This window comes from Uloborus diversus, chromosome 9 (genome assembly GCF_026930045.1).
Source record: "Uloborus diversus isolate 005 chromosome 9, Udiv.v.3.1, whole genome shotgun sequence".
Classification (NCBI taxonomy): domain Eukaryota; kingdom Metazoa; phylum Arthropoda; class Arachnida; order Araneae; family Uloboridae; genus Uloborus; species Uloborus diversus.
Window position 1 is genome coordinate 12,175,614 of NC_072739.1, and position 23,757 is coordinate 12,199,370.

General features: G+C 34.7%; 1 protein-coding gene across 1 annotated transcript in view; it reads left to right on the forward strand.

The window, feature by feature from the left end:
* Positions 1–23,757, forward strand: part of LOC129229753 (glycine receptor subunit alpha-1-like) — a gene marked incomplete in the record, with an annotated part of 110,076 nt that overhangs the window by 30,013 nt on the left and 56,306 nt on the right. Inside the window, 2 exon segments of the mRNA XM_054864123.1 lie at positions 479–705; positions 16,344–16,426. Coding sequence (XP_054720098.1) covers positions 479–705; positions 16,344–16,426 — 310 coding nt within the window.

Consider the following 23,757-nt stretch of genomic DNA (forward strand, 5'->3'; position numbering starts at 1 on the left):
TAAATATAAGTAAGCAAACATTTAAGCAGTAAGTTATCGCCCCAAATCAAGAGCTAAAGAATTCAACATAGCTATTCAACAAATAAAAATTAAACTTGCCTCTCTAAAAGGAACCTAAAGCAATTTATTTTTTAAAAAAATGAACAAATCGTAGTAACGATGATTGCTTCTGAATTAATTACTTTGTTGGCATACAATTAAATCCATTAATAATGACCTACCATAAATAACAAACGCATTTTTTATGCAATACATATTTTATTTGAAAGAAGTTGGGATTTATTTAATTTTTTCCTTATAGTGGTTTGCTTTCTTATTGGAACTGAATGGGGAAATTTACTTTTGCTTTGTTGCAAAAGAAACCACAAATAATCCGGCGTGCCGAAAAATTCGAATTTCCCGGCACACTGATCCGGGTACTTTTTCCGGCATGCCGGATAATGCGGCGCCAATACGGTAGTTTATTATTCTGTTTCAGGCTTTCGGTGTCGATATCTTTTTCCATCAAATGTGGAATGATCCTCGCCTGAGGATCCCTGCATCTCATAACACGAGCAGGCTGGTTCTGGACAGCAAATGGAGGCAACACTTGTGGACCCCGGATACGTACTTCAAGAATCTCTTGGATGGAAAAGTCAACGACATCATCATTCCGTACAGCTATATGGTTCTTGACAGCAACAGCAACTTGTTTTTTGCGTCCAGGTGCTTTTTTCTTTTCAATTCTTATCTTTCCTATCATTTTTAATTCCTTTTACAAAAAAGGAAGTAGTGTATTCGCGAAAAAAATTTCACTCAAAAATCGGCCTTAATTTCCATTTTGCTCACCCTCGAATGAATGTTGAGTTCTTTTTTTTTCGACTCGACCACACGTGGATAAGTGTCTAAGAACGTATAGACACGCGAAATATCCATTTCGACGATTCCCGAGTTAATTACAACGATTTTTCTCGTGACGTCTGTATGTACGTATGTATGTATGTGCGGATATGCGTATGTATGTCGCATAACTCAAGAACGGTAAGTACTAGAAAGTTAAAATTTGGTACGTAGACTTCTAGTGGGGTCTAGTTGTGCACCTTCCCTTTTGGTTGCATTCGGGTGCTTTTAAAGGGGTCTTTTACCCCTTTTTTGGGGGAAATCATTGTTAATTTCGATATAAACTCAAGTGGTGTTATAATTTGGCGGACACTTAGCGATATATCGCCAGTCTTTTGGTCGCCAAGTTTTGTCGCCAACTTGGCGACAAATTTGGCGATTTTTTTTTTTAAATCTGTTTTAATTTGGCCACTGTTGGTGATATTTAGAGAGTAAACTATTGAATCACATTAAAATTGCCAGTAATGGGGAAATGACATTAAATTGGGGTAAAAGGAAGTCATGTGATGCACACATCAGCTCGTTAGAACTGTATTTGCTCGGAGCATCTAAGTTATTAGAAGTGGAAATTGCTTTCAACATAGAGTCTTGTCGCTAGAGCAGATGCTTACAGTGGTGGTCAGAATTACAAGGACAGCAGAAAATTGCACAGAAACAAAAAATATTTCTGATATAAATCAATGAAGTAGTTCAGGGGAATGAAGAAACGAAAAAGTGGTCAACAGTGAACGCTATCTACTGGAGTTTAGAGTTAATCCACTGGGTTAAAACTTCAACTATCAAAATATCACCAAACAGACATTGACTTCGTTCAAATGTAGAAGCAATTTTGACCCGTCATATCTCGTCGGGCGATTTTCTAGCCTTCATATATATAATAGCGAACGATCGAGTAACGCTCCTGACGTCATCAACAATGAAATTCTCTCCACTCCATGTTATTTGATAATATTTTTGGTAATGTTTGACATGCAGGGAAAGGCTTTATTGTGACAAGGCTGAACTCGATCCGGTCACTTAACTGTTTTACTGGTAAGATTGTGTCATTTCAGGGGAATGAAGAAACGAAAAAGCAATCAACTATGAACGCTATCTACTGGAGTTTAGGGTGAGTCCAGTGGAATTAGGGTTAAAATTTCAACCATCAAAATATCACCAAACAGGCAGTGGCTTCGTTCAAATGTAGAAGACTAGAAGCAATTTTCACCCGTCATACCTCGACGGGAGATTTTCTAGTAATTTAATAATAGCGAGTTTATCAACAATTCCTATGATGTAGGATTCGTTATTTTATTATTTTGAAATACGAAATGGAATCTTACGTAAGAATAGGGAAAGGGGTTTGAAAAATCTTACGCAGCCTTGAATGGGAGTAAGCGGGGGGGGGGGGGGAGGGGATCAAAAATTACCAAAATCATCCTTACGTAATTAATGAATGGCCCCTAATGCGTTTAAAAGAAATATAAACTTTGTTTAATTGTATTCACTATTTTCTCGCAGTTTTCTGTTATTGTGAAATTTGTCTATTAATATTCCCTCCATCCCAAATTAGTTACCACATTTGAATACTTTTGTACTTATGATCGACATTTTTGAGTTACGGTTTTGTTTGTGCATTTTCCAGATTTCAAGGTGCTGTGCTGTCAATGAACAGCATTAATTTAGCGAACATCCTTTCCATTACAGAGAAAATGTTCATTCATTGGCTAAAATATATTTATTTATCTGAATGAATCATACTCAATCAGAATACCTTCAATTCACGAGTCGAACCGCTCCATGCTACGGACACTAGCTTGGTGGGATAAATTCACTTTATCTACTCGCTTGTTGGCACCCCCAGCTTCAATGACATGACATCTGCCTCCAGCTCGGTTATTCACTAATCCAGACTGAAGAGTTCTAATAAGAACGAAACAGCAGTCTCTGGATGTGATAACCGGACTGTCTGATATATTGCACTAGTTTCAAATATTTATTTGAAAGCTATTTGAATGTAACAACTAATTAGGGACAAAATTTGGAACGTAGCGAAAAAGCGACTAATTTGGAACGGAGGGAGTATGAGTTTTTGACACACACACGAAAATAATATCAGTTTTAAATATAGATCTAAAAATGACATGTTAATGTCAGCCTATACTTCCTCTTCTGTTTTGTTTATTTTTTTCGATCAACAAAATGTAATTAACAGTAAACCAAAAGGTGCTGCTTCAAGTTGATTTGTGTGTGGTGGCAAAACATTTTTAATGTAAATTCTAAATTTTTTGGTGGATAATAGTGCATCTTAAACTGCTCTTAATTAGCAAGTAGAGGAGAAAAACATGTCTCGATATACGATTTTTTGCCTATTCATCTTATAATTACATGGAAAACAGTAAATTTGAATGTGAGCTCAAAGCAAAACTGAACCAGTGCTTCAAATCTAATACCGAAAATCAGATTCTTAAAGTAAACTAAATCTTAATAAAAAAAGAAAAACTTGTCCTGAAGGACCGTGTTTGAATCTTGCGGCGCGGCGGTGGATGCATCGAAGACACTGTGAAACAGTAGCGCACTTAAAGATATTACTTTCACTCACGTTTCGCCAGTTAAACCTCCACAGAGGAATAAAATGTTTTACTTCCCCACTGAGAGATAGTCATATCTACTCTGAATTGATCAAGGATTCTCAACCGATGGTCCATCCACCACTGGCGCCGCATTTTCATCGTTCGGAATAAGAAAATGATTGGTTCTTAGGAAAGTTAAAAAAAAAAAATTAACTTGAATTCTAAAATTTTGAATTCAAATTATGTTTTTCGCAATCACGAGTTGCGACAGGACCTTGTTCATTGGGGGCTATTGTTTCTAGAAACGGTTCCTGTCCCTCCTCCTGGGCGGTTACGTGTGTATAGTTGTGTGTGTGTGTGTGTGTGTGTGTGTAGGTGCGCGTGCGTGCATGCGTAGGCTTGTGAGTGTGCGTAGACCTGTGTGCATGTACGTAGGCGTGTGTGTATGTACGTAGGCGTGTGTGTATGTACGTAGGCGTGTGTGTATGTACGTAGGCGTGTGTGTATGTACGTAGGTGTGTAAAGGCTTGAGTGTATGAGCCTGTGTGTGTGGGCGTGTGTGTGTGTGTGTGTATCAGCGTGTGTGTGTGAGCGTGCGTGTGTGTAGGACATGGACGCCACTGACCAGGAGAAACGGATTCCCGGAGGCAGTGCTCGGAGCCAGGGGCGGCATTTCAGCATTTCGTTTGGGGGGTCGAGTTTCTTGAGCAATTAAAATTTTTGCGACAAAAGCTTTAAATTTATTTTGTAACAAGTTATCTCACAAAATATCTCCTTACAAGTTTTTATTTTTTTAGTTTTAGTCTCCTATTCTTGGGGTCAGGAAGAACAGAAAATTTTGTAACTATATTTAATCAATATCCAATGTTTTGCCGCATTGCGCTTTGAAGTTAATCCTCAAACCTCCTGAGAAACAAAAGTCATCTTTAAAATGACTGACCAGATTGAAACAGACAAGAAAGTTATGTTAAAAAACACACTTCCTTCATATTTGTCTCCTTAAAATAACCAAGAAAGCTTTTTACATTGGGCTAGTATTTATTTTGCGTCATTAAAAAGTATAGTCGTAATTCACAAAACAATTCCTCTTCCCTCATGCTATAAATTTTTCTTATAAGTGCAGTGGCGTAGCAAATGGCTTTGCCATCAACCAATGGCTCCAGAGCCATTGGTTTTAACATAAATGCAGATTTTAATGCTGTAGTTTATGCACATGAAAGGGCTGTTTTGATCAAAAAGTAACTTCAGGAGGTATTTTTCAAAAAATCCTCTTCAGAAGGTATTTTTCATCAAACCCCATCAAAAGGTACTTTTGATCAAAAGAACTACTCTAGAGGGTATTCTTCATCGAAAAACCCTCTGTAGAAGGTATATCTGGCTGCGCTAGTGTATAAGTGTAAAACTAAGTTATAATATGAGCATTAAATTTATGTAAAATGACATGGAGTTTAGGTGTAAAAATTGCGCCTCAACACTGTACAGGCATCTCATACAAGACACACCATCATAACATAGATTACACAATTTTGAAATATTTAACACATATGAAGAGATTACTTCTTAAGTTATGGCAAGCCATTATTCTCCATCAGTTTTTTGTATTTTGAAAATGCAGGCAAATGATTTTCTAAGTCATCTAAATTGAATTTACCCATTTTTTATTATTCTAAGTGAAAACTTTGGAGGTGCAACCGCCCCCTCTTGACCCCCCTATTTGCCGCCCCTGCTCGGAGCCGCGCCTACAGAGGACGGCTGCAGAGGCCCCTGGTTCAAGCTGAAAAAGGCACGGACATCAAAGACGGTCAAATGAGAACAATAAGCAATCGTGATTGCTCCAAAAAAAAAAAAAAAAATCCCGATTTCAAAGACAAAAATCATAATTTATGCAATATTTTTACCTTACCCTATGTAATTGTAAAAAAAAAATTAATTTGAATTCTGAAATTTTGAATTCAAATTATGTTTTTCGCAATCACGAACTGAGACAGGACCCTACTCATTGGAGTTATTGTTTCTAGAAACGGCTCCTGTCCCCCCCCCCCCCCCAAGCCTGCCTCTCCTCCTGGGCGGTTACGTGTGCATAGTTGTGTGTGTGCGTAGACCTGTGTGTATGCACGTAGGCGTGTGTGAGTGTATGTATGTGAAGTTGTGTATGTGTGTGAACGTGCGTGTGTGTAGGACATGGACGCCTCCGACCAGGAGAAGCGGATAGCTCAAAACCGGAGCAGCCGCGCCGCGCCGCCAGCAGAGGACGGTGGGCGGTGCTGCTGCAGAGGCTTCTGATTCAAGTTGAAAAAGGCACGGACGCCAAAAACGGTCAAATGAAAACAATAAGCAATCGTGATTGCTCAAAAAAAAATTCTCGGCTCCGTGCAATCTTTTCACAAGTTTTCATATAGAATAAAGAAATATACATAGAGAGACATCGTCTGTGGTAAAAAAAATAGATGAAATTGAAACCGGAATTATGGGATACATCGGGGCGATGATAGACATGTTATAATAGGATAACATGACCAATGACCATGTTATGACAGCATAGTCGCTTCGCCAGAATGGATTATTTAGCAAGAAGCTAAGGATCTTGAGATACAGCGGTGCAACTTCCGGCTTCAATTTCTCAGCATAGCGAGGTCTCTCTATGTAATTTCTTTACTCTATGAGTTTTCACCTGTTTGCGTGTCTAAGAAATATAAAAACTGGCTTTGAAAATTCGGTCGCATTTTAATGAAATCGAAATGCTGGCTTATTACTTCTCTCAAAAGCAGTTAAGTCTCTAATATCGACATAACCACTAGACAAGTGCTTGCTCTAAATACTTGTTTGAGTGCCTTTCAAAATAGTTTTAAGTACAAAAAGTCAAAAAGTGAATTAAACATGAACCTCACATCCCCACACTCCTTCAAGAACTCGATTGCCAAATGATGCAATAATGTCCCCTTACATTTTTGACTAGCTTAAAAATTGGTATATAGAGATAAGCTTTGACGCTATTTTTCCAGTCTGTGTCCCATTTTAGTATGGGTGCAATTGCTGAGGTACCCTAGTTTCCTCCGGGTAGGGGGACATACAATTGAAATTGGATTGTTATTTAGCTAGTTAAAAGAATGTGAAAGAGTTTGCAAAGAAAAAAAAAAAAAAAAAATCTGCTTTAAATCGCAATACGAAACTAAGAGCTGTGTCGAATTTTTTTTTTTTCACTGAATCAGCCAATCATGGAGCTGCTCTCAATCCTCTTATTCTGCTGTGGGAAGGTAGAAGGCAATAACTGCAAATTTTTCATTTTCATTTTTTTTTTTTTTTGCATTTTTGTCATTTATTATACGTTAGCTTCACAAAAATTTCATAAACATTAAAAATGAAAACCTTGCAGATTCATCATTTACTTTCCCACCGCAGTTTATCCTTTACCACTGGTCATGCCTGTTGTCATTTTTTGCACTTAGCACTTTTGAGATTAGTTTTTAGTCCACAGCTTGTTGATAGCAAGAAATAGTTTTTTTGTCTTTTGTTTTAAATTATTGTAGTAATAGCAGTAGTTTTAGCGTACAAAAAGTGTTTTATGCATAGTAAGCCCAAAAAAAAATATATTTTAATCCTATGTACATAGTCTATCAAAAACAACGTTTTTCAACATTTCATATTAAAATAACTAATCTATTGCGAATATGTTAAAATAACTTTTGGAAAATATTATGCAGGGCTAGCATAAAAGAATATCCCGGTTTTAAAAATTAATATTTCATAAACTATTACACTTATACCACTATAAATGATAAATAAAAATAAACTGTGGAAGTTTTTTCGCTCAGAAATGGTCGATGTGTGCGCCTTTCATAACGCTACACACATATATAACATACATTTTGGAGTGTTACACTGTCAATGTTTCGTAATGCTATACATATGAGACCTTTCAGTTTTTTCAATGTTGTAGGCAACGGTAGTGATGAAACACTTTCTTTGACGAAACCCCATAAAAAAAATTACACGTGGTGAGGCTTGGGGATCTGGTTGGCATGGGGATCTTGGTTTTAACTAGTGATGTGCCGGATCGTTTAAAAAGTAGATCCGCGGATCCGGATGGATTATTACCGGATACGGATCTCATTTTTTTTTACCCAATTCAACTATCCAAGTGTAAAATTTGTTACGGAAGGTATTCCCGTCAGAATAATGGCAGTTTCTTTAAAAAATGTCAACTGCGGCAAAAATATTATCAAGACTATGATTTACTCTTTAAAGAAATCTCCGTTAAAATGGAGGGAGAGTTGGAAGAAATGGGCCTGGGCTGCATTAATGCTTAGATGGAATGCGAAAAATTATTTCTAGCTTACTCGGTAGATGTAGGAGACAGGAGCAAGAGTGTAAAGCTGCTACTGGACAGGCTAGAAATAATTTTTCGCATTTTGTTTCAGCATGAATGCAGCGCTGACCCATTCCACCGAACTTACTCCGACCGACGAAATACAGAGCCGGAAATACCTTTACAAACAGTAAATAGAGAATTTAGTCTCTCCTTTTTTTGAAGGGTGCCGAGAAAAACAAAAATAAAGAATAACAGAAACCCCAAATCAATAACAAAAACTAATATTAAATTTTAAAAAAAAAAAAAAAAAACATGTCCCAGAGAGCCGACTTCATATTAAGATGAATTTCGCGGGTCAGATTACACATTTGTTAACAAATCTGAACTGACAGCAGGTAAAAATTTTAAATCATTGAGCTTTTTCTCCTTACCTTCCGACTATGAAATCGGTACTAATGACGCGTATAAAGGCTTAGAATTGCATTTAAAATATACTTAACAAGATTATAGCTCCTACTGTATATAAGTTGGAAGTTTCAAATAAATATCAAACGCAGAAAACTTCGTTCTTTCAATTAGGGCCAACATTTTTAACGTATGGGTAAATTTTTACTACCATAATTGTAAAAAACGTTAAGTCGGTTTTTAATTAATATCTACCAGTAATTAAAGTTCTACAGAAACGAGGCCAAGCTAAGAACGCTTTCGATCAAATCATCTTTTGAACGAAAAATGAATTATCAAAATCGGTTCATCTGTTTAGGAGCTACGATGCCACAAAAAGACACACTGATACACACTTTTAAAACTTATTTCCCCTTCCTTTTTGCAACCGGGGGGGGGGGGAGGGATACACATTGGCTTCTGAAATGATACCTTATAATTTAAATAGGGAATAAAACCTAATTTAACCAGAATTTGAGTCTTTTATTCAAATATTTTAAAATTTTAAAATAGAAATGATCCGTTTAAGATCCGTCAAAAAAGTAACGGATACAGATCTTTATTTTCCCTTGGATATCCGCGGAACCGGATACGGATACGGATATCCGGAACATCACTAGTTTTAACATTGTTGGAAATCCTAACACAATAGTCGATACACGTGTAAGGATTGTTGTGACTAAAAAAAACTCCTCCAGATGGAATTTTGGCAGCGCTAATGTGGAACGTGCTCGTTTAAGTAGTTACGTACGTTCAAAAAAAAAAAAAAAAAAAGAAATACTTTCACAGTTTATCTTTACTTTTATGTATCATTTATAGTTGTAAGTGTAATAGTTTATGAGATATAAATTTTTATAACCGGGGTATTCTTTCATGCTAACCCTGTACTTTAACCAAAAACAGTTAGAAAAAAAATTCATGCTGCTTAGTCATGTTTGCATTTTGGAGGAACAACATTTTGCTTACCATGAAAATCGTCAGACCTACTCCTTTTGAACATCATCTCCTTAATTTCTGGCAAAAGTATCAGTTTTTTTTTCTTTTTCTTTCATTCGCTATAGATGTCATTAGCACGATAATGAGAAACTTGAAATGGGCCTGAAGTTGGCATTATGTTTTTCTTTCACTCTCTGAGGCAGAAGACTTATAGGTGTATAATAACGCGGCATCCTCAGTGGATTAAGAGATTTTGTTGGCGAATCCTCGGTGGGACTGGAAGACCCGTTTCATTTCCGTCTTTCGAAGAAGAAAAAGACATTTGTAATGAGTGATGGACTGGGCTTATTGGGCTGTGTAGTTTCTGGATCAGCAGAATTAATCAATAGGTTCCAACGAAATCAGTGAAATCCTGTTACAACGAATACCACTACAACGAAATATCCCTTTCAACGAAAGGAATTTTCCCCCCAATTTAATTGCTGTTACATTGTTTGAATTCCACCAGAAAAAATTCCCGTTACGGCAAACAAAATTTGCACTCTTTATAACGAGATTTCACTGTAGTAGCACCCCGTTATGCCACGGGAATTAAGGGATTTGGTTTGTATCCTTGTTATAACACAACCACGTTATAGTGAAACTTATTTTTATTGAACAGCACATTGCAAATGTACTTCGAATGGGCAAGACGTTTAATTCAATATCTATTGGTTATGTATTGTACTAATTACCGTTGTTTATTCTGCCTGAAGTTACGATACGCATTACTGCGCCTATAGTAGGGGCAAAACTAACCTGGCAGCATTGTGAAGACTACGCAGACCCTTATACCAGCATTATGACGCTGCCAGGTTATGTTTGACCCAATTAGAGAATATTTAATGAACTGCATTCAAATAAAAATATGCATAAAACAAAAGAGAAGTTAATCTAAACTAAAAAATTGCAAATAATGCTTTTTACCTTCCCATGGCCGTATCACGTAATGTTTATTTTTTAACTGCAAGTACATGTTTATGTGATACCTACTGCGTGGCACGTGACAGGGAGAGGGGGGGATAAGGTAAATTTTGACACCATAAGACAAAGGATGGGGTCTTGCATGTTAAAAAAAAATTAATACCATTTATGGACATATACCTCATGCTTTTAAAATTAAAGTCAGGTTCCAATAATTTTATTACGAATCTTTAATTTGCCTAATCTGTGCAATGGAATTCGACTCCAAACAAAATCTCAACGGCATAATTACATGAAGGGTGCAGAGGAAAAAGCCCTTTAGTCAAAAAAAGCTATTTTTGAGAAAAACGCATTTGAATGTTTAACTGTTGGACTTACTTTTTCCCCAGTACCAGTGGCGGCGATTTGGAGGAAGGGGGGGGGGGAGGGCAATCGCTTCCCGACTTTTTATGGTAAATTTATTAATTATTTTTTTTTCAATTTAGGAATCAAAACTAGAAATTATAGAAAAAAAAACAGACATGGCAAAATTTTCAGAGCATAATTATTTGTTTAAGCTGATTGAGAGATGGGGCTTCCCAGGGGCGGCATTTCAGCATTTCTTTTGGGGGGTGGAGTTTCTTGAACATGAATTTTCTTTAGTATGGTATAAAATAAATATTGGTTAACAGGAAGGAATAATAAAACAGTTCTCATGTTAAGAATAACCAGACTTGTTAAGTACAATTAAAATTTTTGCGACCAAAGTTTCAAATTTATTTTGTAACAAGTTATCTCACAAAATATCTCAGTACTAGTTTTTATTTTTTAGTAAAGTTTTAGTCTGCTATTCTTGGGGTCAGGAAGAACAGAAAATCTTGTAATTACATTCACTCAACATCCAGTGTTTTGTTTTATTTCCAGTACAGCTAAAGAAGAAGGTCTTGCTTGCCACATTTCGCTTCGCATTAATTCTCTAACTTCCTGAGATACAAAAGTCATCTTTAAAATGACTGACCAGATTGAAATAGAACAAAAAACAATGGAAGCAAGAAAGTTATGTTAAAAAACACACTTCCTTCAGATTTATCTTTAAAATAACCAAGAAAGTTTTTTTAATTGGGCTAGTATTTATTTTGCGTCATTAGAAAGTAAAGTCGTAATTCACAAAAGAATTACTTTTCCTTCATGCTGTAAATTTTTCTTGTAAGTGCAGTGGCGCAGCGAGGGGGGGGGGGGAGTGAAAACACCTCCCATAGCCATTGGTTTTAACATAAACGCAAATTCTAATGCAGTAGTTTATGCATATGAAAGGGCTGTTTTGATCAAAAAATCCCCTTCAGAACGTATTTTTCATCAAAAAAAAAAAAAAAAACCGCTCCAGAAGGTATTTTTGATCAAAAAAACCTCTTCAGAAGGAATTTCTGGCTGCGGTAGTGTATAAGTGTAATATTTTCTTTTTCGTTTCTGATTACCAATTTACATAATATTGAACTTAAGACCAAAGAGAAATGTATCTCATCAAATCCTGCCTCCATTTCTCGAGAAACTGAATTGATTATTTTATTCAAAATATTAAATATTTTCACTAAACTTCATGTAGGTTTTGTCACCTCTTCTACATTGGCATACAGTAAAAACTGTTATAAAAAGTTCTGTCACAAAGTTCCACACTTGGTTCAAGCATTAGTGCGAAAATTACATAGAGTTTCAATTGTCAATTCGATAATTGAGATTGAAAATTTTATGATAGAGTGTTGCATTGTTCAAAAAACGCTCCGCAGGAAATAAAGTAAACAAAAATTCAAACAAAGTCATATATATCAAAATAACATTAGATTTTCTATCATCGAGAAGGTCGCTTTCCAGTTATTCTTCCAGGGAGATTTTATAGGTTTAACTCTTGAATACCATTTGTGTCACTCAGAGATTGTCAAGTCAAGAGCCTGAAGATATATTTGTTGATGTGAAAGTATCTTTTGATGTGGGAAGTTTTTCAAAAAGAGCATATTTTTACAAAAAAGTTTCTATGAAAACATATAATATTTCAAGTTGCTAAAATGTGTTTCAAGTACAGGGAAACAATGAACACTTACTAGCTAAACATTAAATTATAATATGAGCATTAAATTTATGCAAAATGACATGGAGTTTACGCGTAAAAATTGCGCAGTCTCAACACTATACGAGCATCTCATACAAGATGCACCATGATAGCATAGATTACACAATTTTTAAATATTTAATCTATAAGAAGAGATTACTTCTTTAGTTAAGGCAAACCATTATTCTCCGCATCAGTTTTTTTCTGTTCTGATTTTCTAAGTTATCTAAATTGAATTCACCCTTTTTTGTATTATTCTTAGTGAAAATTTTGGGGGTGCGACCGCCCCCTCTTGACCCCCCCTATTTGCCGCCCCTGGGGCTTCCCCCCGTTCCCTTCATATGATTTAGCATATTGTTCTTCCAGGACCAGCAGCAGGTCAGTTAGCTCATTATACCCTCGGCTTGCCATGATTCCTACAGTTTTCCCTTTCCGATGTGAGTAATGACAACTTTCAACGAAAATTTATTTTGCCATCACCATCAACAAATTTGAAGGCCGAACGCACAACTTTTCGCAGTACAACGTTACATACGGGAACATTGCCTTACTTATGAGGAATTACATGTTTCGCTCTCTCTCTCTTGATCAAGAAATGGGGTGAATCAAATTGTTTTAAAATCTCATAAAAACGAAACAAAAAATGTTGTGTACTATGATGTTTTCAAATAAACAGAACCTGCGTAACATTTATTTAAGATACATAATTTTTCAACCTGAAAAAGGTTGTTGCGGCCGTTAGTAAGTATATAAATGAACATATTCACAAAAAAAGCATAAAGTTTTATAAATGTAGTTGATTCGCTAAAAGTTCTCCTTGAGTGAAATTTAAAAAAAAAAAAAAAAAAAAAAAAAACTAAATTTGAATATTTATGGCATTTTTCTCGATTTACAGATAGAATACATAATCGCAATTGATATCAATCTACGTGATTTCGTGACAAATTCTGACGCAAATGAAGTTCCTCCTCTTTCTTCGCCGTAAGTAAACAAGTGTCATCTTCTTTCACATTTTGCGCGATTGGATACAGACATAAAAAATCATGTCTTTCGAAGCAAATAACAAATGTACATAAATATCGAGTGTGGACCTATTAAGTAATATTATTTATATTTAATGAGCCACTTACATTTGTAAGATAACTATCCAGGCCTCATCAATGATCACTTTCCTCCCTCCACCCCTCTTTTTTTTGTAGTAAGAGCTGAATACTGGTTCTTTCAAAATTTGTTTCAAAACATTTTGAAGAAATAACGAGCAATTGATTAACTTTCTTTGGAAATGTTTTTGTGCCATATGATCATCTTCGCAAATGAAACAAAATTGAACAAAGCGTGTACAGTATTTTGCAGAGAACCACGTTGGAGCATTCACAAAAATTATAGTCATTTTCAAAATCTTGAAATTTGGTCATAAAAACCAATGAGCTAATAAAAGTAATTCTTGAATATCTTCCTAAACACTACTACTCTACGAAAGCTTAAACCAGGGCTTCTTATCGGACGCCACAGAAAATAATATGAAAAAAGGGAGCCATGAACCTTGTGAAGGGGGCCATGGTTGACTTCATTTGAACAAATAAATTATTTACAAAAGAGGGCAATATAATTTACTAATTCTGCTCAAATATGTTTTACGCATGCATATTTTTGAGGAGCTAAACTAGGTATCATTTTTATTTCCTTTTAAAAAAAAGGTTGTATTCGCGAAAAAAAATTCACTCAAAAATCGGCGTTAATTTCTATTTTGTTCACCCCTGAATGAATGTTGAGTTTTTTTTTTCAACTCGACCACACGTGGATAAGTGCCCAAGAACGTATAGACCCCCCGAAATATCCACTTTGACAATCCCCGAGTTAATTACAACGATTTTTCTCGTGACGTCCGTATGTGCGGATGTGCGTATGTATGTCGCATAACTCAAGAACGATATGTCCTAGAAAGTTGAAATTTGGTACGTAGACCTCTAGTGAGGTCTAGTTGTGCACCTTCCTTTTTGGTTGCATTCGTATGCTCCAAAGGGGGGTCTTTTGTCCCTTTTCGGGGGGAAATCGTTGTTAATTTCGATGTAAACTCACGTGGTGTTATAATTTGGCGGACACTTGGCGATATATCGCCAATCTTTTGGTCGCAGAGTTTTGTGACCAACTTGCGACAAATTTGGTGATTTTTTTTTTAATCTGGTTTTAATTTGGCCATATTTAGAGAGTTAACTATTGAATCACATTAAAACTGCCAATAATGTGGAAATGACATTAAATTGGAGTAAAAGGAAGTCATGTGAAGCACACATTAGCTCGTTTACAAAATGCAACATTGTAATACTGTTTCGTAGTTTTCCGAATCAGCAAGCAAAATTAATCTGATAAGGTAACTTTTAAGAGGTCATCGTGGCTTCTCGCGACTTCCCATCGGGAACTCTCGTTTGATATCTTATACGAACAGGATCAGAGACGATTTTGGGGTTCATAAGGGGGACACAAGGCAAAAAAGGTTGTGAAACCACGGCTTATGCCACGATGAAATTATTTCATAAATAGTAAATATAAAATAATAATTATAACTAGAAAGTCGCTCGTCAAGGTATGACAACGAAAAAAGCTTCTACATTTGAACGAAGCCATCGCCTGTTTGGCGATAGTTCGATAGTTGAAATTGTAACCCTAACTCCAGTGGATGAACCCTAAACTCCAGTAGATAGCGTTCATTGTTTTCGTTTCTTCATTCCCCTGAAAAGACACAAAGACACAGTCTTAACAGTAAAACCGTTAAGTTGCCGGATCGAGTTCAGCCTTGTCACGATAAAAGCCTTTCCCTGCCTCTTAAACATTACCAAAACATATTATCAAATTATCATGCCGTGGTGCGAGTTTCATTGTTGAAACACGTGGGTTACTCGATCATAGGCTATTATATATAAGAGGATACATTAAAAAAAAAAGTGTAATCGTAGAAATGTTTTCAAATAAAGATAAAATTAATTGTTTGTAGTAAATTTATTATTTTAAGTGCACTTATTCTTTTATTTTTTAATTTTAAAAATTATTTGTATAAATTCTTATAAATTGGCTTAAAGAGCTAAATTTATTTTATTTTAATGTTTCTATTTTAGAAACTTTTTTTTTTTTTTTGAGAAAGAGAAAGATAGGAAAAACATGTCCCATTAAAATGAATAATTATGCATTAAAACTAATCATATTTTTATTCCGAAACATAAACATCAAGGGAAACGCTTTATTTATTTTTAGTACTGGAACTACACCAAATATCTTTTTCTTCTCGAGGATAAGGGCACAAATGTAATTTTTAAACAATCTTGGAGTGAATTGTAGCTTTAAAATGTATTCTGAGTTTTAAGTCTTAAAGCAGGAAAAAAGAACTGAATGACGAAACTCAGTATTATTTCCATGACAGTAAATAAATGATGTTCCTCACACACTTTGTGCATCGAATGTCGTGTAAATGAAGATTGAATGTCTGGTAGGAGAGTAAAGGCACTTTTTTAACTTTTCATCTCACCAAAAAAGTATATAAGCAGTTTGATTTTCTACCCTGAGTCTCATTCAATGTTTCTCATTATTTCAGGTTTTTTTTTTTCATTTTCAATTCATTAACTTTTTTAAAATTAATTTTTTAGGCTTAGTGAAGTAAAATATTTCGCCGGAAGTAGGGTGTGGTAGTTAGGTGTTGGTCTCTTTTTCTCAAAGGTACGTGTTCAAACCCGGCTCTAGTTGGTGGATATTCATGACACAGAAAATAGCCAGAGTCCATGTCGTATGATGACGAGGCATGCAAAAGATTCTTTGAGTATTTGTTTGTCCTTGAATACTCTTGGCAAAATACTAAATTTCTCTGATATGTGGAACCCTTTTAACTATCGCATTTTTTTTCGTAGTAGCCCTGGTATTTTCTTCAATAGTATAGTTTGAGTGCAATATTGTGAAAATAGTTTACTTGCAATAAAAATGGAGTTTGCTTCAAATAAGTTCATAAGTTGGTATTTGCTACATCTTTTGTGACAAAAGAGTGGAAGCGATCAAGAGTATTTTCAAAAAATGTGTTGTCATTTACAGAGAGCCGAATGGGGGATTCTTTTCTTTAAAAACTAACATTCAGCAAACCCAGTCGCTGTACTATGTTATGCCGTCAAGCATTCCATTGGTTTCTCGTTTCTAGGGTAAGCCTCAAGCTGGACTGCGGAATGAACTTGGCTTCCTATCCACATGATGTACAGCAGTGCGAGATACTCGTCATGAGCCGTAAGTTCCGAGTTTCTTAATCTTATATTGTGATGTTCTGTGCGTATTTTTTTATACACCAAAACCAGTTTTTGTGCGGTCTTTTTTTGTGCATGCGGTACATGAAAATTATTTATAAAACGAGCGGAAATTATTTATAAGACGAGTGCGAGGTAGTATCTTCAAAATGATGACAGGGGCATCCCGATGAGAAGTCACTGTGACCTCCCAAAAATTTCCTTTTTCAGGAGTCGGCAAAATTATCATCACTTGGTAAATTTTGATTTCGTTTACTACGAGAGACTTTTTTTATGCGGTCCCTATCCGTTGCATAAAAACAGGTTTAGGTGTATTACATCACTTAAACTTTGTGAGCCCCCCCCCCCCGCTTCAGTGGTTTTCCTCCGAGGGTCTCTAAGGGGTTCGTATATAACTACCAAAAATTGTATGAAAATTTATTGACTATGCTAAAGTTGAATTACAAAAAAGTTTAATTATTATTGTAGGATCGCACACTGAAAAAAAAAAAAAAAAAAAAAAATCTGCACATTTACAGGAAAATCTCTAGGAAACTGGGGAAAAAACTTTTCTACAAAATGCAGCTTCTTCTTTAGCAACGCTACTTAATAGGACCTGTATCATTACTAGAAACCACTAACGCAGCCAGAAATACCTTTTAAAGAGGATTTTTTTGATCAAAAATGCGGAGGGGTTTTTCGGTGAAAAATACCTTATAGAGGGTTTTTTTAAATCAAAAATACCTTCTGAAATTTTTTTTTTAAAGATCAAAACAGCCCTGTCATATGCATAAACTACTGCATTAGAATTTGCATTTGTGTTAAAACCAATGGCTCTGGGGGGCGTCCCCCCCCCTTCGCTGCGCCACTGCTAGAAATCTTTATGGAAGCCCTATCTCATAGAGGTTTTCTAGTAGTACTGCATTTTTTTAAACATTGCACATTAAAACAAAGATACTGTTATAATTTTCTTTAGCTAACTTCTATTTAAAAAGGATATTAAGAGCTATTAAGCGTTGCTGTAAAGTGCTTTTGGAAGTTTACAGCAACTGACTTCCGCGAAAAAGGATTTTCGAGGTATTGAAAATTATTAGTTCGATACCTGAAGAGCAAGTACAGAAATAATCTTATGTTGAGGTTGATTTGTGGCTGTAATTGACCAAGCTGAAGCTGAACATGTTCAACTTTGGAAGAAAAAAAAAGTGTTCCCACTAATACTATAATAAAAAGTTTGTAATAAAACGTCCATCAAAATAAAAATTCTCGTTTTTAATATAAAGTATAGGATTGTGAAGCAAATTTAAGTTAACTTACTTTTTTTTCAATGAACAAATTGGAAATTTCTTCTTGAAATTACAGTTTATAAAGAAAGAAGAATGTATTTTGTACTAAAACTTGCTTTCAAATGTTATTTTTCGTTTTTGACTGTAAAGTTGTACATTCAAATTTCACTTTGAAATGCATGGGACAAAGGAAAAAAAAATATTTTTCTAATGAAATATTTTCTATTTGATTTTTTAAAATGTTTTTCGTCACATGAATACATATATAAACAAATTAATTAATTGTAAAACAATAAACGAATAAATAAATAAATGAGCTAATTAATATAAAAGTAAAATTAAATGAGTGGACAAAACAGTGAGTGATTAAGAAAAGAAGCGAATGAGTGAATTGATGAATGAGAGAATGCAAATAAATTAATTAATGAATGAATATGTAAGTGATTTAATGAATGAATGAATATGTAAAGGAAATGAACTATTTCACTTCGCTCCTTCCACTTTGCCCCGCGTAAGATTTAAAATTTTAAAATCAAAACATATACGTTACCAACTAAATAAGTACTGCACTGGACATCAGTACACCCGAATTATTATTCAAAATGTTAATTGCAAAAACTTTATTATTTTATAATAACAAAAACTACTTTTATAAACCACAAAATAATACAGAATATAGGTAGCAAATTCCGGAAATGGCCTGTAAAATTGTATACCTTGATCTTTAGAGCAATTTATTGTTTCACAGCAATCAACTATATGTTTAAGAACACAGTTAAAATATTGATAGATAGATGGCGCTACAAACTGAAAATATTTTACCATTTATTTCAATTTGCCTCACATTCGTCTATTTCATGTGATTAAACTTTGACCGTTTTACAATTAAACTTTAACTACTGAACCAACTACGGTATACGCCCCAAATGTCGCGGCCAAAATGTCGCCAGTCCAAAATGTCGTCGGGACAAAATGTCGTCGGTCCAAAATGTCGCCGGTCCGAAATGTCGCCGGTCCAAAATATCGCCGGCTCAAAATTCCCTCGTTCAAGTGATACGAAAAATTTAAATATACGTCAATGCTTTTCAGCATAAAATTTGCGAAAGAATGCTAATTGCCTTTCAAAGTAAGTTCATTGAAATATTTCAAAAATTGTCTTCTGTCTTAATTCGTAAGCTTCAGACATATTCCAGAAAATAAATAGTATACTGGAAAACATACGTTTTTCTGTATATTATTGCATGCGTAAACATTAGGGTGGTCAAAAAAAAATCGATTTTCGAATTTCTTCGGCGGCAACCCCCTAAAATGTGCCAATGAACTTGAAAACATGATTTGCAAAGTTTCAGCTCAATCCGATAATATTAACACGTGCCACAAAGAGGCCAAAGTTATGAAAAACAGTGATTTTTAGCAAAAAATCATAGTTTTTCTTCTTTAAAACCGAAACTTTTCATCCTAGAAACTTCGTTCTGGTCTCATTTTATAGGAAATTTTATTCTCGTGATGAGTTATCTTATCCATTTTTAAACAAAATTTATAGAATGGTACTGGGCATTTTTCAGGTCAGATCATGGAAGACATCATCAATAAGAAATTTTCATGCAAAGATCTAAAAGTATTACAGTATTCAATTACATTTATTTGCTTTTTGTTGATTTTAATTTATCCATTAAAAAGGCTTCATTTCAAGGTACTTTAAAAGTTAAATGCAACAAATTGCTGATTTAAAATAAAGTAACTAAGTAGTTCAGAAGAGAAAGCAGAGTTGAAAATTACAAAAAAAAAAAAAAAAAAAAAGAAAAAGAAAAAAAAAAATCTAATGCCTTTTTTTGCTTACACTGTTAAATTATACATCATTATGTTATTACTTTTTATTGAGAAGATAAAGTGGTAATGGCTTATATGACGTATTTTGATGAATGTGGAAAAATGTGCCTGCATTCGGACATAACATATAATAGAAACTCGTTAGTTAGAAATTAGTTTTACACCTGTTTCAGCTGTGCCATTGACAACCCTTAAACTGTTTACTATCTTATTAGCTTTAATATAATATTGGTTTTCACACTATTCATCAAGATCAGTATTTAAAAACTTTGTATCGATTTCGAATCTCTGTAAAAAATGTATCTCTTAAAAAGTTTGAGGAGAAATGAAAATTATTATCATTTTCATTATCTCCTACTTTGAATTTTAATTTTGCAGTCTGCTTTGTTTTGATCTTTTTTTCTTTCCCTAAAGTATCATCAAAAAAGGGAAATGCAACCTTCTCTGAGTTCAGGGACCACAAATAATTAATTACTTTAGGTAGTTCTGTGCCTATAACATCTTCATAAATACTCTTGTATTGAACCAAAGATTTTACTAACTGTAGATCTTGGTTGGGGGCCAAAGCTGGATCGCAGACAATCAACCATACTTTTCCGTAATTATTGTTGATAAACAACCAAATATCTTCAATACCTTTTATCTTTAAATCTATTAAGGAAAACTGATCCCTGAGAAGATATATTTTTAAAGAGTATACGAGGCAGTGAGAAGCAAAGGAATGTAATGAAATTTTCGAGATAATCATTGCAAATAATAGGGGAACGTCTCCTCTGCTTAGGGACAAGAGATGGTACTAGTAGCTCTGGTAGGGGCTGTTATATAGCATGATTTAGAAAAAAAGTTCAATGAAAGCCTACTTAGGATCTGCACTTTAAACGCATTTTATAAGGAACTTTAAAAAGTCCACTTATATCCCTTTGCTTCTCACTACGCGATATGGCCTTTGCCATCCATCTTGTGCGATGAATAGCGCCAGGTACTCGAAAAGTAACATTGTTTAGACAAAGACTGCCTAAATAAGTTAAGCACAGATGAATGAACTTCTTATAAGCATCCCTAAGCTGCTACTGTTTTTATTTCGCAAAAAGAAAGCTTGAAATTTCACCTGGATTGCTTATTTTGTTTTTAATCTTCTATACTTGCTTTGAATTGCTTCTTGTCTATACCATTCATCTTGAAATTCTTGAAAAACATCCGGTTGAGGACTAATCAAAATTGCTTTCAAACCAACTTCTAAGATGTGGTGCTAAATACAAAAACTTTTTCTGTAACAACTGTACTCACAAAACGCAGGTTTGTACTGCAGAAAGGAGCCATAAAATGACTGTCATTTTAACGAAAGCTCTAATAAGTCCTCGTCTAAGAACACAGGCCACCTTCCTGGGAATCGTAGTTTTTCCTTTCTCTGGGGGGTCGAAAACCCTTACAAGACTGGGATTTTTAAGCTAGTGTTTATCGCTGACCCCCGAGGAGGAAAGCAACGTTCCGTATTTATGGCCTCTACAGCTAATTTCATAAGTTTTACATGCAGTTGTTTGTTTTAGCTTTGAGTTTTAGAGACATAACTATAGTACAGTGAAATTCTGTTACAACGAACTTCAAATTATCGGAAATTTTCTCCGTTGTAACGAGTTATTAGTAGTAATAACTCGAATTACTACTAATAACTCGTTGTTATTAGTAGTAATGAACTATAACTACTAATAACAACGTAATGAAATTCAAGCAACGTAATGGAAATCAAATCGGAGCTGAAAAATGTCTTTCGTTGAAACAGATATTTCGTTGTATCGGTATTCGTTGTAACAGGATTTCACTGCATATATTTCTGATAATATTGCTGTTTTTGCTCTGATAGCTTAACAGTGTAAAGGGGGTTACAACCATTAACTAAAAGAAGCAATACAATTTATATTATAATGATTCGTTCTTTTTACGCGATTTTGAGGATATTAGCTACGACCTGACTTAAAAAATCCTGAATAATGTTCAATCGATTTTTACAAGAATTTAGATGAGATTAGACTTAAAGAGAATGAAATTCCCTATAAAATGAGACCAGAACGAAGTTTCTAGAATGAATAGTTTTGGTTTTACAGATGAAAAACTACGATTTTTTGCTAAAAATCGCCATTTTTCGTAACTTTAGCCTCTTTGCGGCACGTGTTAATATCATCGAAATGACTTGAAACTTTCCAAATCACATTTTCTGGTCTATTGGCACATTTTAGGGAGGTGCCGCAAAAGATTAGTTGAAAAAATTTTTTCCCCATGTACCTTGTGACCACCCTAGTAAACATACGTGAGGATTGGTGCAACGGAATTTTCTTTCTTGTTTAATATGACTGCTATATTTCAAGACGTAATGCAAGGATTCAAACAAAAAAAATGGTATGGAAGTAAAACTAAACGGAAACAGGAACTATTTGTTTTAAAATGATTTTTTTTAATTATTTGCGCGAGTCATAGTGTACTTAAGTAAACATTAAATTTAAATGTTTCCCTTAGATCGTCTCAAGATCAGGCAAGAGATAAAGAGGGTGACTGAGCAAGATATATTTAAAAAAAAAAAAAATCTAAATTAGTAAAATTTGACTGTTTTTCTGCAGAATTTTAATTACTAGGGATATTAAAAACTGAATTAGCATTCTTTCACAATTTATGTAGCAAGAATTTGCTACTCGAAAGTTCGATTCCTTCCAAGAAAAAATTATTCGTTTATTTATTACTAGAAAGTCGCCCGTCAAAGTATGACGGGTGAAATTTTGCTTCTAAATTTGAACGAAGCCATTGCCTCTTTAGTGATATTTTGATAGTTGAAATGGTAAACCTAACTCCAGTAGATTAACCCTAAACTCCAGTAGGTATCGTTCATTGTTGACCATTTTTTCGTTTCTTCATTCCCCTGAAATAACACAGTCTTACCAGTAAAACTGTTAAGTTGCCGGATCGAGTTCAGCCTTTCCCTGAATGTTAAACACTACCGAAACATAATATCAAATTATCATGCCGTGGCGCGAGTTTCATTGTTGAAACACACGGGTTACTCGATCATTGGCTATTATTTATATGAGGATTATTATTATTAATATAGTTTTCTTTTTAAACTACCAAACCATATATAGAGTTCGAATAAAACCTTTTTTAAGCCCATTTTAATATGAAGTCTAATTCTTTTTCACGTTTGTTGCGATTTCATTCTTGGCTGGTGATCGGAAAAAAGACAACGAATTCAAATTTGCATCTCTTGCCATTTTCGACTGGTTTGTTAAGAAATAAAGTATTTGTAATTGATTTCAGCATATATGCAAAGTTTTTAAAGGAATTTTCAATTGCAGATTAGAAGAATCGAATGTTGGGTACCCCTTGTTTTCGTCATTTACAACAAACGTGATAAAGAAAAAACAATAATAATGTACGTGAAATTTAAATATAGAAACCTGATATTGGGACCATTTTAGTTTGAAACCTTAAACAAAGTTTTACCAGTAAGTTTTTTTTTCCTGAATTCTGACAACAACAATTTAAAACCCCTGGTAGAACAAGAACAATTTTATGGAAAAAGGCTGCGCGCTCGAAGTCAGAGTTGAACTGAGTTTGGAGTAAAAGCATCGGAGTCGGAGTCGTGAGTCAAAAGTTTGAAATTCCAAGAGGTCAGAGTTGGTCATTTTCCTTCAAAGGCCTCAGGTGTGCCAGTGCTAGCGCAGCTCACTGTAAAAAAATTCCGAAACGTTACTGATTATTTCCGTAGAATATTTCGGGATTTCACAAGTGTTTATCCACTTCCTGAGAAAATCAAGTATCTTTGTCAAAAAGTTTCCTGAATTGTTAAAAGTTGCACAAGTGCAGACTACTCACTGTTGTGAAAAATACTTAAAGCTACCAGTTTAAAGGTTAACTGAGCGTATTTAATACGTTTATCGGCTTTAGCTCGATTACGGTCCGTCCAGATTGACAAAGCTCTCAATAAGAGCGAATAAGTATCTGGATTCAGTAGCTTTGCAAGAACTGCTTTCGAGTTAAATACGTGGTACTTGTCTGCAACTCTATCTTAGCTTTGGTCATGTTTCCAATAATTCTTTAGGCGCTCTCTTGGAAAATCAGGAAGGTGTCAAGCTATTATATTAAACTTATTAAAGTTTTCTCTAAAGGTTCTAAAGACACGAATGGCTTTAATCGGGGGAATTACTGAATTCTTCAGAAAGATGCCAGAATATTT